We start from the raw sequence: 15,522 nt of genomic DNA, 5'->3' as shown, positions 1-15,522 counted from the left end.
CACTATATGGACAACAGTGTTGGGGGACACTCCTTAATCTTTGTATTTATGTGTTTTTACTCTAGTTGAGTAACGGCAGGTCTCCATTTCCTTGTTACCGCTGCAATCATGGCCCTTCACATTTATTTTATAATTATAAAAATCATGTATTGTATAATGTGTGGGTTTTTTTCTTTTTTCTCTTGAGATTTTTACATTCATATGCTTACGCACACACACACATACACACAAGCATGCTGGTACACGCATTTACTCCGACGGAGCAAGAAGGTGAGTCAGCCACACCACCATGGCGGCTAAAAGCATCAATGTCTGGCATCCTGCCACGTGTCTGCTGGGTCAAGGATCCTACACACACCCACATGTTTAAGTTTAAAGTACAAAACATCAGAAGGAGACATGAAAGACTGATGAGTATCAATGCACTGAATGCAATCACACAGGCCAACCACTGTTTACTGCAGCGCGCATCACAAACATCCATATTTTTCCCACCATTCATCCAAAACTAACAGTAATACTGGAAGCTGAGAAGAGAAGGGACAATTCAGTTTGGTACAAGGTTTTTAATTCTTTTTTTAAATGAATATATCAAATGTTTGGCACAAGCAGGGAGAAAATTAAATATCACTTCAGTAAGAAGACGTCGGTTTCCATCGGCAGTCATTTACATTTGATGGTGTAGTAGAGTCTTTTCTGGCAAGTAACGCTCGATCACATGGAAACCCCAAGATCCTGAGTTCTTGTGACATTATAAAGTTTTAGTTCCTGTTTTGATTTTAGTTTTCCCTTCTTAGTTTGGTAGAAGCTTTTCTTTTTGTATCACCTGCACCTTAACTTCCTGTGTTTGTCTTCACAATCATTCCTGGACTCCATCACAGGCCACTAAACTTTTTCTGGCATGCACTACTTCTGAAGCTCCATAAAGTGCCCGTGCCCCACACACCACATGTTTGCCTTTAATCTTTATTTTATATCATTAGCGGAAACGGAGTTGGTGGAATATCATTACAGCATTAGAAAACTCATTTTCTCTATTTTTTTCCTGACCGAGAACCACTGGGTTTGTTTGTTTTATAGGTTTGTAATGGGTTGGTCTTAGTTTCCCTATGTTTGGGTCCTGATTTCTTTATTTTGAGGCTGGATTATTATGGGCTTGTCTTTGGTTCTGATGAGATTTATTCTTCCTTTGCCTTTGATTTGTGTTTGAATGCTGTCCTTGTTTGCTTTGAAAGCTGATAAGGGTTTTTTGTCACCGCATTAGCTGACTACCAAAATAAAACAAGAACCATCTCCTCTACTTTATACTTTATTTCCTCCCCCACTTCATTGTTTTAACTGTCTACACCTGTGTCTTATTTTGGCCTGGCTGTTTCCACTTGTGTATAAATATTCTATATTTGTGTATATGTATAAATAAGCCTGTAATTTGAGGCTGTCACTATCTCAGATTTTCTCTACATGATTACAATAAGTCACTTTAATGATATTATAGGTCCAACTTTTAATACAAGACATCTAATAATGTCTTGTCTTCTATTGAAAATTTTAAAAGCACTATCAGTAAACTGTGTTTGTCTCTAATTTACGGAGAAAACGACTTTCAGCTGCTCCGTTATTCACACAGAGTAGTTAACACGGGTAGCTACACATTTGAGTTTGTATGGCAGATGCCCTTTCTGATTCAACCTCAAAGGGACTTGTGTCATCTCAGGATCGAACCGCTCTATTTTGTAAATGAATGAAACTGACAATAAGAGTTAAGACAGATGTACAGAGTCTCCATCCACATGCAAATGCATTGAAATGTTAAAATGTTTCTCTGATTCTGATTTTGTGTTATTAACAATAGATCTTATTTTTAAATATCAGGGTTATATCGACATTCTTGGAACTGAAATTTCACATTTGTGCAAAGCTTTAGGGATGCATTTAAGGCTGTAACTTAGCTTCTTTTTTTAAAACAAAGCCCTTGGTTATTAAGGTGTCTGCCATCTGGTAGTCTAGCCTTGATGAGCTCTGTGCAGCAGCTACAGGTGCTCCCTCAAAAACTTGCTGGTAATGATAAAACATTTAGCCTACATATTTTATACAAAGGATGAGAGATGTGTCTGCTTCCTGCTTGTCATTTTTTGAAATTCCCTTTTTCAGACCTCCACCTTTCCTTTGACTGTCCAGTGATGCTGGGGAATTCTCTTCCATTTCGTGCAGATAAGCAGTTACATACTACGTGCCTTACTGAGATAGAGAGAGGCAGGCTCCATCTGTGTGTGTCTCTGGAGAGTGTAAGGACGCTGTGGTAAGAGCAGACAGTCTAGTCAAAGAGTCACACCTGATGCATGGATCTGGAGATTTGTCAGCTCGATCCTGCTGCTGAAACTAACACCAGGCCAAAATGTCCCTTGAGACCGCCGCAAAATATCCATATCCACTGCCTGTGTCTTCTCCTCTCTGAGTTCCCTCCTTTGAGATTTTCCACACGTGACCTTCCCAACTATTTCGACATGGTTTTTTGATTAAATATCCTGTTCTTGTTGTAAAAACCAAAATTTTAATAATTTAGAGGTCTGGCATGTTTGATATATAAACTTTTCCCTTTCTTTGTGACCTTTTCAAATATACAGCAAAAACAAATCGCAGCAGAACTGTTCCAGTGTAGCGCCAGCCTTTCAGCAATTACAGTTTCTGGGTGTTGCAGAGCCTTAACTGACCGTTGCCTACACCTGATTGGATAAAGGGACGCCTGAGGTTGGCTTGGTGGAGATGTCACTTCTCGCCTTTATTCTCTCTGGGCTCTCTGGGCTGTCATTTTAAGCTGAGATTCTCAAGTGGTTTAAAGTGGAAGCTATGTTTCTAAGAGTCTCGTATCCGTCTCCATTTTATGTTGCAGCTTTTGAGCCGAGTCGTAACAATAAAAGTTCAAAGCAGAAGTAAATGTCACGTCACTTTGCTTCCTGTTTTACTTCTTCTATTCCTGTCATTCAGGAGGAGATTGCAGTGACTCCTCCTTAAGCACTGGTATAAATAGTGAGAGAGCTGTGATGATGACAGATTCAGTGCATGTGAACGAGGCTTGAAACTTGCCATTCAGCATCTGGCGCAATCGGCTCCAGCACCAGTGTCAGAACCACCGTATTCCTGGGGTCTGGTTTGTCTGTTTGTGCTCTGTATGTTTATTTCTCAGTCCTTATGCTCCTTGTGGATTCCTTTTGTCTCATGAACTTCCTGGAGCTTATGTTTGGTATCACCATGTTTTTTAAATGCAAATGGAGATTAAATACAACAAGCATTTCTTTTCTTAAAACAAATGTCAATAGTTGCACAATCTTGGCTCTAGCACGTTGTCTCTAAGTGCTTTTTTGTTTGCAAAGAGGCTAAACATTCTTCAGGAAGTAACATTTTGGCTGAAAATGTGTGGCTACATTAGGGTTTGTGTGTGTGTGAGCAGTGTCAACAAAAGACACAGACCTGGTGGGAAAATGCGAGAGATTCGGCGTGCACGGTATCGGGAATCAATGAAGAGCAGAGTGAAAAGTGGGATAAAACGAACAATTTACTGCTGAACGCCCCTCTTTTTACTACACCCTTCGGCTCTCCCCCTAAAACACACACACAGACTAAATATACCAGCTCATCCATCACGTCATGTCAACAACATACATTTACCTAATGAAAATAACCAGCAAACAGTGCATTAGCGTACGAGCCTCAGAGGTGAAGGGCGTCATACACGTGAGGAGGGAATTAGCTTTCAGCTGTCAAGCGCATCACTGAGTGCTTCTATGGTTATCAGTCATACAGACTTCTCTACTTCAGGCCACTTCAAATGGAAAGCTATACATCACCGGGCTCATCCTGTGCTGAATTACACTGCTAACGGAGGAAAGGTCAAACTGAGAGGAAAAACACACAACAGCCATACAGAAGTTTGTGGAATCAGACCCTAAACAGCTGTTTTTAGAGCATACAGATTCCATACTCATTCCATAATCCATGCTTATTTATGGCTCTATATTTTTATTCTTCGACTCAGAAATCCTTATTTATCTTATGCTGGGCAGTAGTGCAGCTAATGTCATCTTTAAATCAACTTTCTTCTAATTGGATGCCCCTCATTAACAGCATGTAGGTGGAGCTTCTGTGATTGCAGAGTACCTGGGAGGACCTTTTAAGGATACCACGTCTTTCTGACATTACACAAAGCCAGAAATAGAAAAACCTGTTTGAAATTATCTTAAAATTCAGCAAAGTGAGCAAGACTGCAGTGATACCTAATCAAGAACTGTTCCACATATTTCCACTGAAGAAATAAAGAGGTGAAACTGTTGAGCTTATAAGACAGGGTCTTATAAGCTCAACAGTTGGGTCCCAATTTTGTCTGTTTTGGAAAATTAACCGCCCCACCTTTGTGTTTTCTCCAAGTTTTCCTCTGCCAGCAGTTACTGATGTTGAAGAAAAACCCAGACAAAGGAAAGGAGAGCTTAATGATTTTTCTTTTCCATAAAGAGAATTCAACTGCACGCCCACTGCATGCTGTGACTGACGTCCTCTGTTAAAGCGAATGAAAGGCCGTGAAAATGATTACTTTGGCTATTGATTACAGCGCAGCAGTCACCCTATCGAACAGTAAACCTTCCCACCTTCACTCAATATCACAAAGTGAATTAAAGAAAGTAAAAACAATAACCGTAAAGTCTATGTTAAGTACACATCTGTCAAAGGGGTAGCCACAGGTGAAAATCAGCGCTCGCCTGTAAATCAGTTTCTTTCCTGCTGCACGGAGCGACGCCAGCTACCACACACCATGAGCTGCAGAAAGCAACAAGCTGCCTCTCAGAGTAATGAACCATGACCTGTGTTTTGATCTTTATGCCACAAGTTACAGGACGGGAAGATCGAGTGCAGTTGGCAGGCAAAACATTACAACCCCCTGACAGCTCTGCAGTCACGCAGGAGCTGTGTTTAATCTGCTGAATCCTGATTTTTTTTACTCCTTTAACACAGCACACTTTCTTACTGTATGAAATATTATCCTCACAGTGTTGCTTTGTTCACATTTTTTGACTTAGTGAAAAATTAATATGCCCAGCAGCCTGTTGACACTAACATCCGTAACTTTATTTTTTTTATACCAGTCATTCCTATTTCTTTTTATTTTTAATTCTATAATTCAACTGAAATATCGTGTTAAGCTTGTTTCTGTTAACCATTTACCACACACAGAAAGAGTTGGAAAACACTATAACCAAGTAAAAACAAATCGGGGGGAAATCATGAATGACTAGTTTTACCTGATTAGCTGCACTCATGTCCACTAATTAAGGCAGGCTACATCATTCATCAGTGTGAACAAGCTTATATTTGATTCAGTGAATTCTTGAAGGTAAACGGTGTGTGTAAAAACTCCCAAATCCCAAATATTGTTTTTCTATCTACAGTGTTTTATGGTTTCATGTAACTAAACAAGCCACATTTTCATTTGAGTACCGTGTGTTTGGTGGTGTCACCTCACAGCAAGGACCCAAGTGTGCCAGGAAATACATCTTTAAACAATTACACCACAACCAGCCCCCTTTCTAGTTCTTAGCTGACAGGAGTGACACTCAGTGTGGTCTTCTGCTGCTACATTCTGTGTTCATAGATGCTCTTCTGCAAACTTTGGTAGCAACAAGCGGTTATTTGAGATACTGTTGCAGATGGCCATTGACCTCTGACCTCAACAAGGCAGTTTTACCCAGAGAAATGGTGCTTTTCTCTTTTCTCATTCCTGTGCTTTAATGGCTTGCACAGTCACAAGATCTTAATCCAACAGTGCACCTTTGGGATGTGGTGAAACGGGAGATGTTGAATCTATTGCCATAGAGCAGGGTGTTGAACTCCAGGCCTCGAGGGCCAGTGTCCTGCAGGTTTTAGATATCACCCTGGGTCAACACACCTGAATCAAAGCATTAGTTCATTACCAGGCCTCTGGAGAACTTCAAGACATGCTGAGGAGGTAATTTAGCCATTTAAATCAGCTGTGTTGGATCAAGGACATCTAAAACCTGTAGGACACCGGCCCTCGAGGAGTTGGAGTCACCTGTACCATAGAGAATTAAGGTAGTTCTGAATGCCAAAGAGGGTCATTTCACACCATTTAAAATTCCCAAAGGTTTCCAAAAAACCCAAATAAGGTGGAAAACTGTTAGAAAATATGTTTAAATCTTCTGGCTTTTAAATTTAGGTGAATGGGCCCAATATTTGCTTCCGCTTTCCCAAAGTTAAAATAAATCTACTTCTTTCTCATATTTCTCCTTTTTATCTCTGTGCTCATTTTAAGCAACAACAGGTGTTGGCTCCTTTTCATTCATTCATATATCGAGAATAAATGGACACACTCAGTCACTCAAATACTAAAAAAATAACTCATGATAAATTCAGTGCAATTAGGGAGCGATTATGAACAGTTAGTGGGTCGTTCAGTCACTGTCAGACAAATCTGATCAAATCACTCCCACACAATCCAGACGAGGTTCATTTGTCACTTATATTGTTGCTTTTTTGCAACTTCTTTGGTCAAATATGCTGATTTTCATCCTAGACGTATTGCACTCGGCTGAAACCACCTCAGTGCAAGCTGGCCGTGATGGATTGATGCCATCGGATGCGCTTCAGTGTCACTTCACTTGATATAATCTCACAGAGCTGCCCTGCTCAGCAGAAAACATACGCTTCCTGCTTCGATATGAAACTCAGACCCCAAATAAGCACTAGAATGATTCATTGGAATATCGAAAACAATACTAGAAACATGGATTCACTCCCTCCCCCTTTCTTACACAAACACACACTCTCACTGATACATAAGCACTTCCTGTCGAGTGCAGTGTGTCATGAATTACAAACAGCTTTTTATCTGAAATTGTCTCAGTCGTTTCCAGAACATGACTCTTTTTCCTGTTTGCCTTTTTGAATCTCTTAAACCTATCAGTTCTCCTGGCAGGGACTCTCAGCACGGAGCTCGCTTGTTGGGCTTGGCAGGGAAGACGCTGATAGCCAGGAAAGACACAACCAGCGTCACATTCAATTTGTCCAATTATACTGACTCCGATAAACAGGACTGACGTGTAGAAAAGGTTGAATTTGTGAAGAGAGCTTCCAGCTTCTACTGTTTCGGTGTAATTTTATTATGCTGCGAAAGGTCAGTTTTCCCAATTACTGAAAAATATTTTCTCATTTTCCCTTTGTAGTATGAAGCAATGCAGACAGCTTTGGCTTTGTTCACTCAAATATCTCACTTTTGAGTTTTTCTGCACTGGGGATGAACTGACCCTGTAAGCATTGTTTTCTATGCTGTATCTGGTCAGACATTAATATCCTTGAAAATGAAAACAGCTAAAAAGACGTAATTTCACATTTTTTCACAGTGTTAAAGTCTGATTGAAATAGTTTTTTTTTATTATTATCGTGTTTTTGTTATTCTGCATGTCATAGTTCTGGAGTTGTTGAAAAAAGAAAATTAATTACAATTCAGAGAAACATTTTTGAATTTTCTAGACTAAAATTAAAAAAAAATGTACAAGAAAAACAATGACCAAAAACTTTATGAAGTTTTTTTTTTTTGCATAAATTTGACAGTTTTTGTTTTCAGAAACTTACAGAAGCATACATTTGACTATTTTTTCTTCATAATTTTGAGGGTTTTTTTTCTTGTTAATTTGCCCTTCTCCCTGTAATTCTGCTATTTTTCCCTCATAAATTAACCATTTTATTTGCTGTAATTTTTTTTCTTTTTAATTTTTTTCTTGTAAATGTATTTTTTTTCTCCATTCTTTTCTCATATATTTGGTGTTTTATTGCTTGTACATTAGTGATTTTTACTTGTAAATTAGACCATTTTTCTTATGTTTTATTTTAATTTTTTGTTTGTCTTTTTTTCCTGTGTCTTGTTTTGCCTTATTTTTTATTCCGTTCTGTCCTATTGGCTTTACCTGTTTTTGTTTTTTTCTTCTACCTGTGTCTCGTCCTCAGTCACTCCTGTGTGCACTGTGTTTCACTCTTGAGTTCCTCATACTTCTTATCCCCCTGGTTTTGGATTCTTGTTTAGTTTTTCTACCCTGTGCCTTTGTGTCCTAACTCCTGCCACATTACATTTGGCTTAAAAGAAAAAGGTTAGTAGACATCTAGATCACACCTAGCTGTTTCAAATATGCAAAGGCATGTATCTGCAATTGAGCTGGCTGTGAAATAGGTGTGAACAGACTGCCATAGGGTGGGACTCACTTGTTGAGTTTTGCCATGTAGATCTTGATGTGGCTGAAGTCCGGCCTCTCTGCAGGGTCCTCGGCCCAGCAGCCCTCCATCAGGATGGTCAGCTCCTCTGAATGGTATCTATTGTCTGTGGTTGGTCGAAAGTATGGCTTCTGACCGTTCCTCACCTTCTGAACGATTTCTGGAGATGAGAAGACAAAGTGTGAAACTCAGCAGGTTATTATAACAGTCAGGACACAATTAAACAGCTGAAAACCAACAGAGACAGATACAGTGACAAATATTTGCATATTAGTCACATTCATATGATCATCAATTAACTGTGATTAACCACATTTTTTGGAGAGCTGAGTTCAATTTCAGCCACACCCGCTGAATTAAGAAATCAGTTGAATAGAACCTGACTGACAAAGTGAAGTAGAGTAAAAGATCTCAAAAAGCAACACATCATCCCACAATCCAAGAAAACAGATGAGATGAGAAACAAAATGACATCTATCAGTCTGGACAGGGTTACAGTTTCTTTGGGAACAGTGGTGAACTTTCCCAAGAGAAGCCTACTAAAATTACTACAGGATTACTACAAGAGGCCACTGATGACTCATCCAGTAGGTCACAAAAGAACCCAGAACAACATCTAAAGAACTGCAGACCTCACTTGCCTCAGTTAAGGTCTGAGTTCATGATTCAATGATAAAAGAGTAACTGGGCAAAAGTCACATCCATGGGAGATGCAGAAACTAACACAGCATTTCATACAAAGAACATCATAGCAAGTGTCAAACATGACTGTGGTGGTGTGACGGTCTGGGGCTGCTTTGTTGCTTCAGGATGACTTGCTGTAATTGATGGAACCATGAAATCTGCTCTCTACCACAGAATTCTGAAGATGGATGTCCAGCCATTAGTTCATGCCCTGCACTGATGGCCAGAGACAGAAGCACTTCGGATATGCAGCAGGACAATGATCTGAAACGCAGCTGCAAATCCACTGCTGAATGGCTCAAAAAGAAATAAAGGTTTCGGAGTGGCCTAATCAAAGTCTGGACTTAAATCAGATTGAGATGCTTTGGCATGACTTTAAACAAGGTAGAAAACCTCCAAGTGTGGCCGAATTAAAACAATTCTGCAAAGAAGAGAGGGACGAAATTCCTCCACAAGAATTTGAAAGACTGACTGTCAGTTATCACAAACGGTTGACTGGAGTTCTTGCTGCAAATGGTGGACCAACCAGTTGTCAGTTAAGTGGAAAAATGTTTCCCTTGTTAAAGGGTTGTTTTAAAAACTGCATTTTGCATTTACTCAGGTTATCTTTGTCTAATTATGTTTGTTTTATCTTAAACATTTAAATGTGAGAAACACCCCTCAGCCTCCTGGTAGACACACCAATAGTCTCAATTTCAAAATCTTACGTTGCCTTGTTGTCAAGTTATCACATTCACAAGATTTTCAGAAAATGTACTTACTTGAGGTCAAAGTCACTGAGATTCAAACTCATTGAAGTAGATACACCTATGGTGTCAGTTTGAAGCTCCTATGTCACCTCATTCTTGACTTATCGCATACATAAACGTATGCCTTCACGTCGCCCACCCAGTGGGGTGGCAACATTACCCAAGAAACTAAGAAATCCGGAACGAGGCAAACACTTTTTCATAGCACTGTACACCATCTCAACAAGGAGCATAAAGTGCAGCATTTTTTGGCAGCAAGTGAAATTTAATATGCTTTTCTCAAGGTCTTATTACAATATCAGCAGAAAAATCCCTGAGGCCAAATTTGGTAATTGGTATTAAATGTTTTTATAAGTTGTAAGATCTAAGTCATCATCAATAATGAGAAGTAGACTCTTTTCTGAGAAACGTGGGTTGTCATCATCTGTTCTCTGAGACATAAATGGTGTGTTGGATATTGTTATCTTTGGGCAGACCCAGGATATTTCTTCCTCTTTCCAGTTTCTCTGAAGTATTTCTCAAATTTATCTTACTTCCTAATCTTGTGAAAGTCTCTAGGTCATCTCAGAAATGTGTTATTAATGCTTACAACAACAAGTGATGTGATGTCACTTTGAGGACATCAGTTAGTAATGATAGGATATACTCAAATGATTAAATGATTGAGAAGGAATTCGTGACAAAAAAACCCAACAAAAAACCCCCACAAAAAAAACATTACTTCATTTCACTGCTGCTCACCCAGGAGGGTTCTCTCATGTTCTTTTAATAAAATAATTGGTCACACTGCCAGTCTGGTAACTGGGGACTGTGTGGACCCCAACACTGTGCTTATTTATTAATTTCATTAATAAATAAAGCAGCTAGATCTTGGAAACAGCGCTCAGCTTTGGTCGCAGTGCAAAGAAACATCATTTATCAAAACAGTGCACTGGCCAAAAAATAATTTATTACTTTTTAAAACCTAAACTAAACTGCCTCGCTAGCGTCACACCACAAAACACCCTGACTGATGACTTTGTGTTCAAAGGTGTATATTTCATATTGTTGGTAATATTTTTTCCGCCACATGTAAACTCTACTTAAAGCTCAATGCATTGTATATTGAAAACAGTTTTCTACAGTTTTAACTGAACTTGATGCTACTCTCATAATGTTTCAGATTTATCCGGAGGAGAAAATGAGAAGGACTCGTTTTCCTCCTTTCCAGTTCTAGAATTTTCATTCTTGGACCCTGCTAGAGTAGCTTCACATCATTCAAACTTTATTTATGTTTACACTGGGTCTTAGTGCACGCCCTTAGCTGCTTTCCCTTTAAGCCATCCTTTGTCTCTGATTGGCTGCCCCTCACAAACATCAGGTTTGAACACCTTTGCTGAGGATGGCTTCACTACTCACAATATCCTCTCCCTATGACATGATACAGAGCCATAAGTAGGGAAAAGAGTGTTAGAAAGCGAATGCTTGGAGGTTAAAGTCTTTTGGCTCACAGGGATATGAAAAAGGTCTGAAAACAGGAGTTGGCAAATCCGATTCAAGATCATCTTCTTCAGCACCTCTTGATCATTTTCAGCACAGCTGCGATTTTCAGATTTCTGATTGGCCGTTCTGTTGTGCTGACGTTGACAGCTGCCGGGTCTACAACTGTTCACGTCTGCAACACGAGTGTAATCAAGCCTGCTGCTGGATCTCCTCCAATGTGCCCAACGTGCGATCGTTTACCTCAATTTTGATTTTCAAGAAGTGGATGGAGTCGTAGGGAAGCAAACCTCATCTCATCGTGCTACGGCACACACAAACACAGTTTATATTGTTCCTGCTAAAATGTCTCCACCAGAAGTTCCCTGTTCCAATCAGGTCATGGCAGCTGGCTCTCCCTCCCTAAACCTGGTTCTGCCAGAGGTTTCTTCCTGTTAAAAGAGAGTTTTTCCTTCCCACTTTCACCAAGTGCTTACTCATAGGGGGTCATCTGATTGTTGAATATTCTCTGTATTATTGTAGGGTCTTTACCTTACGACAAAAAGTATCTCGAGGCAGCTGTTGTATAAATAAAATTGAACTGAATTCAATTGAAGATTCTCGACATAAAATTCAGGTTAATTCGAAACAGCATGCTATACTCAGTGAGCTAAAACAGAGTACATTTCTATTAATATTTTTAGTACATCACTTCTTTTATTGTGTTATCCTTATGCTAATGTGCTATTTCTGTTGTATAGCATTAATTTATTCAGCAGTGCTGGTTGACTCTTTATAGTTGCTGATATTTTTTCCCTCTTTTATTCATTAATCATGTCATTATAAAAGTCTGTAAGAGACATCCTTCCCCAAACGATTCTTCCACATCCGCTCTTTTCTGTTAGTATTATCATCACGAAAGAGCCATAAGAGTAATTTGAAGACTCCACTGTTATTTTAAAACCACAAAATCACAATTTCACAACTGGCTCCAACACATCTGAACACTAGAGAGCAGGTGCTGGCTTTCACTACTCACAGCCTGCTACAGATGAGTGTGAGCCACTTTTACGATCAGTGTAGAGCGTGACTATGAATAAAAGGTTAATGAAAGCCATCGCACAGATGAAGCACTCTAGGAGGGTTTACGCATCCACTTTGGATGCGCAAAAGTTGATATGGAGTTGCTCTAGAAGTTGTTCCTGATGTCACTAATGCAGAAGCAGCAGAGGTGCAGGCAAAAGAGGGAAAACAGGGAAACTGGTCAAACCGCAATAGGCAGTATGTGTGCAGGAAAAGCCAAAGGGTCACGTGTGAGTAGTTCACTTCAAACCATAATAATGAAGATTTAAGATCAGTCTGAAATGGTGTCATCTAAATATATAATTTTCTGCCTGTCTTGGAGCTCAACCTTCCAATCAAGCACACAAATATATAATTTTCACACAAGTGTATGAATGTTTTCACACGGTCAGTAGTCTGAGTTTTTTCCTTTTTTTCCTTTTACTTTGCTGCTGCTAAAAAGTAGGGTCACCTTTTTTCGAAAACTTGTCCTGAGGTAACACTTGTATATGTGTTTTCCTCCATCCTGATTGGAGTAGCATTAAGTCATGTGACACAAGTTTAGGATTTTATTGAGACCTATGGAGGAAACAAGTTTCCCGCAAAGTTTACAGAGACACTCTTAAAGAGGAGACGTCTTCATCACTCATCAAATCTATCTTAGAATTATGTGACATGAAGGCTGTGTCCACACTGGAAGCGAGTCACTCGTCACGCATCGCTTTGAAGCTGACGGCCTTTCGCTTGAGGACAATCCAGGTTCTGGTTGCCTAGGTAACCCTCTAATGTATTTACTACCAGGCCGGATGTCAATCATGGGCATTCATGACTCACCGGTCATTCAGTCTCACCCACTTCACATTGACAGCAATTATTTTCCTTGTAGTCGCTCAAAATCATCAAATATTATTTCACCTTCTTTGGCCTCATGTCTCTGCGATTCACTTCCAGTGTGTACGCAGCTTAATGTTTGGGAAAACAGTGGTTGGTGACCACAGCATGACCAAAAAGCAAAGCAGCTGTTGAGCTCTCTACCCCTGGACATAAGAAACATTGGTTTTCTCCCCCAGTTTAAATCCCAACTCAAAACCCATCTGTTCAATGCTGCATATTCATTGTGAACCTATTGTTTGTTTATTTATCTTCTGCTTTTTTGTTTTTATTGTTCTTCATTTTGTCATTTTTCTATAATGTGTTTTATTCTATTGTTAAGTGTCCTTGGGTGTCTTGAAAGGCGCTTTTAAATAAAATGTATTATTATTATTATTATTGTTATCATTACAAAGTTGCTGCAGGCTTACAACTGAACTGCAAAATTACATAGATTCTTGGCTTGCATTTAAGTAAACAGAACACAACCAGTTGAGTTGAGTCCCTTGCTGCAAAGAGTCACCTTGCAGACGAGTTGCACTCATTCAAATTGATTGCAACATGTTGAGAGCAATGCAGTCAGTCCAACCAAAATGCAATTGTTTAGCCTCGCCTCAAAACAGGTAATCTGTCCAATCAATTTCCAATCACAAGTGGTCTCCCTTGCACGCTCAGACTGTCTGGTGGCTCAGTGCCTTGTCCAAGGATACTTGGGAAATTGTTTCCCACCAACCTTCCAATTGGTGGATTACCAAAGAGATCACCATCCTATTTCTTTTGCTTTGGTGTGACTGAACAATTATAATGACAGCTGCTCCTAAAGAGCCAATCAGCAATCGAAACAAGGAATACATAAGCAAATCACAACCATTTAATGGGTGTGATGGGAGACAATTGTACCATTTCACAAAGCCTTGTTTTCTGTAAAATTAATGTTGTCTTGTTTTCAAGTGCACATTAATGAAGCTGTGATAGAAGTAATAGGAAGAAGTGTTTCCACCCTTATGTTGAGACAAAGTCACCAGATTTTTTAAACTGATTTAAGTGGTGATTTTACACATGCAGTTCAAAGTTATTGCAGTAACCCACTGGTCCATCGGTGATAGTGAAAAGTTGCATGGAATTATATTTTAAGCATCATAGGCTTTGACTGTTTTGTTATTTTCCACTTCTATCCTTATCACTAAGCTGTGATGTTTTACATCGTGGCTAAGAAATCTAAAAAGTGATTCAGAGACATTCTGAATACAGCAGACATGCAGACCACTGACAAACAGGGATGTTTCAGGGATCTTTGGACACTGTTTGCCACCCAGTTAACCAAATCCTCTCTCTCTGGTCTCTGTGTTGATGATAGCAGCTTTCAGAAGCAAGTGCTTCTAAACCAGCCAAGTCTGGCACAAAGATCTGTTAGAACCGTGACGCTAAAACACCTTTTGGCTCAAAAAGCACAGACAATCATAATTAATGATATTAGAGCACAATATCTGCGCTGCGATAATTAATATTGAACAGATGGGCTTTTGGATGTAGCACTGTTTTTCTTCATACATTTTACTGTTTATTATGCTTTATTTGTTTATACTTGTGGCTCTGGCTCTGGTTATCTGTTAGTGGTGCTACCCTGTAAGGGTTGGGCATATTATTTTAATAATGACACAATAATAATAAAGTAAACTCTGAAAATCAAGTCGTTGCATACTGTTGACTTAAGGAAGATGTATCACAGCTAAAGCTGCTTCGAGACATAACACACATGACCGTTGCCTTCAGTTTCCATTTCTGCACGATCTCTGGATCGCATCTTCATTTAGAGTCGACTATTTTTTTCATATCTTGGACTGATTTAACATCACATTGTGGTTTTTTTCTGCCTTGACATCTGGTCAGCACATGTTCTTTGTGTACATGGCTGCACGAAAGGGTGCTCTGACCTTTCAAAGACATTGCAAATGTATTTTATTTTTATTTTTTTAATCTTTCTCAAAGAAAATGAGCTGAATTAAACTACAAGAACAAATGTTTTAGTTTACTGGACATTTGTTTCTGCAGGGGTCAGCTGATCTGTTTAAGGCCCATTAAAAAAAACTGTTGTGTTTACCTTTGGGGCTGAGGTCCATGCCCTCCACATAGAAAGGTCCATTCCTCAGAGCTATTTCCTGCAGTATTATGCCAAAACTGTACACATCACCCTTCTGAGTCCCCTGAGGAGGATGGCGGTCGTATATGAGCAGCTCAGGAGCCGTCCAGAGCTTCTCTAGATAAAAACAGAACAACCCAAACTTTTAGCAGAAAGTTGATGTTCTTCTTCTCAACAATGTGACTGGATAATCATTGCTGCATTAACTTACTTGCATAGAGTGAGTGCGAGTCGTCATTTTCACTGGACGTGCGGAAGCTGACCAAGCCAAAATCTGTTATTTTCAAA

At 39.4% G+C, this 15,522-nt stretch overlaps 1 protein-coding gene across 2 annotated transcripts in view; it reads right to left on the bottom strand.

The window, feature by feature from the left end:
* npr2 (natriuretic peptide receptor 2) overlaps positions 1-15,522 on the bottom strand; it is a 92,264-nt gene that overhangs the window by 15,905 nt on the left and 60,837 nt on the right. For both annotated transcript variants that reach the window (XM_085169233.1, XM_085169232.1), the window contains exons 13-15: positions 15,446-15,522; positions 15,196-15,351; positions 8,263-8,431 (exon numbers count right to left, since the gene is read on the bottom strand). The exon at positions 15,446-15,522 is cut by the window's right edge and continues 83 nt beyond it. In XM_085169233.1, the coding sequence (XP_085025359.1) occupies positions 8,263-8,431; positions 15,196-15,351; positions 15,446-15,522 (402 nt within the window). The remainder of the gene's footprint in view (positions 1-8,262; positions 8,432-15,195; positions 15,352-15,445) is intronic.

This window comes from Neolamprologus multifasciatus, chromosome 7, assembly GCF_963576455.1.
Source record: "Neolamprologus multifasciatus chromosome 7, fNeoMul1.2, whole genome shotgun sequence".
NCBI lineage: Eukaryota > Metazoa > Chordata > Actinopteri > Cichliformes > Cichlidae > Neolamprologus > Neolamprologus multifasciatus.
Note: the sequence above shows the minus strand (reverse complement) of the source record. Positions and strands in the feature narration are given on the sequence as shown.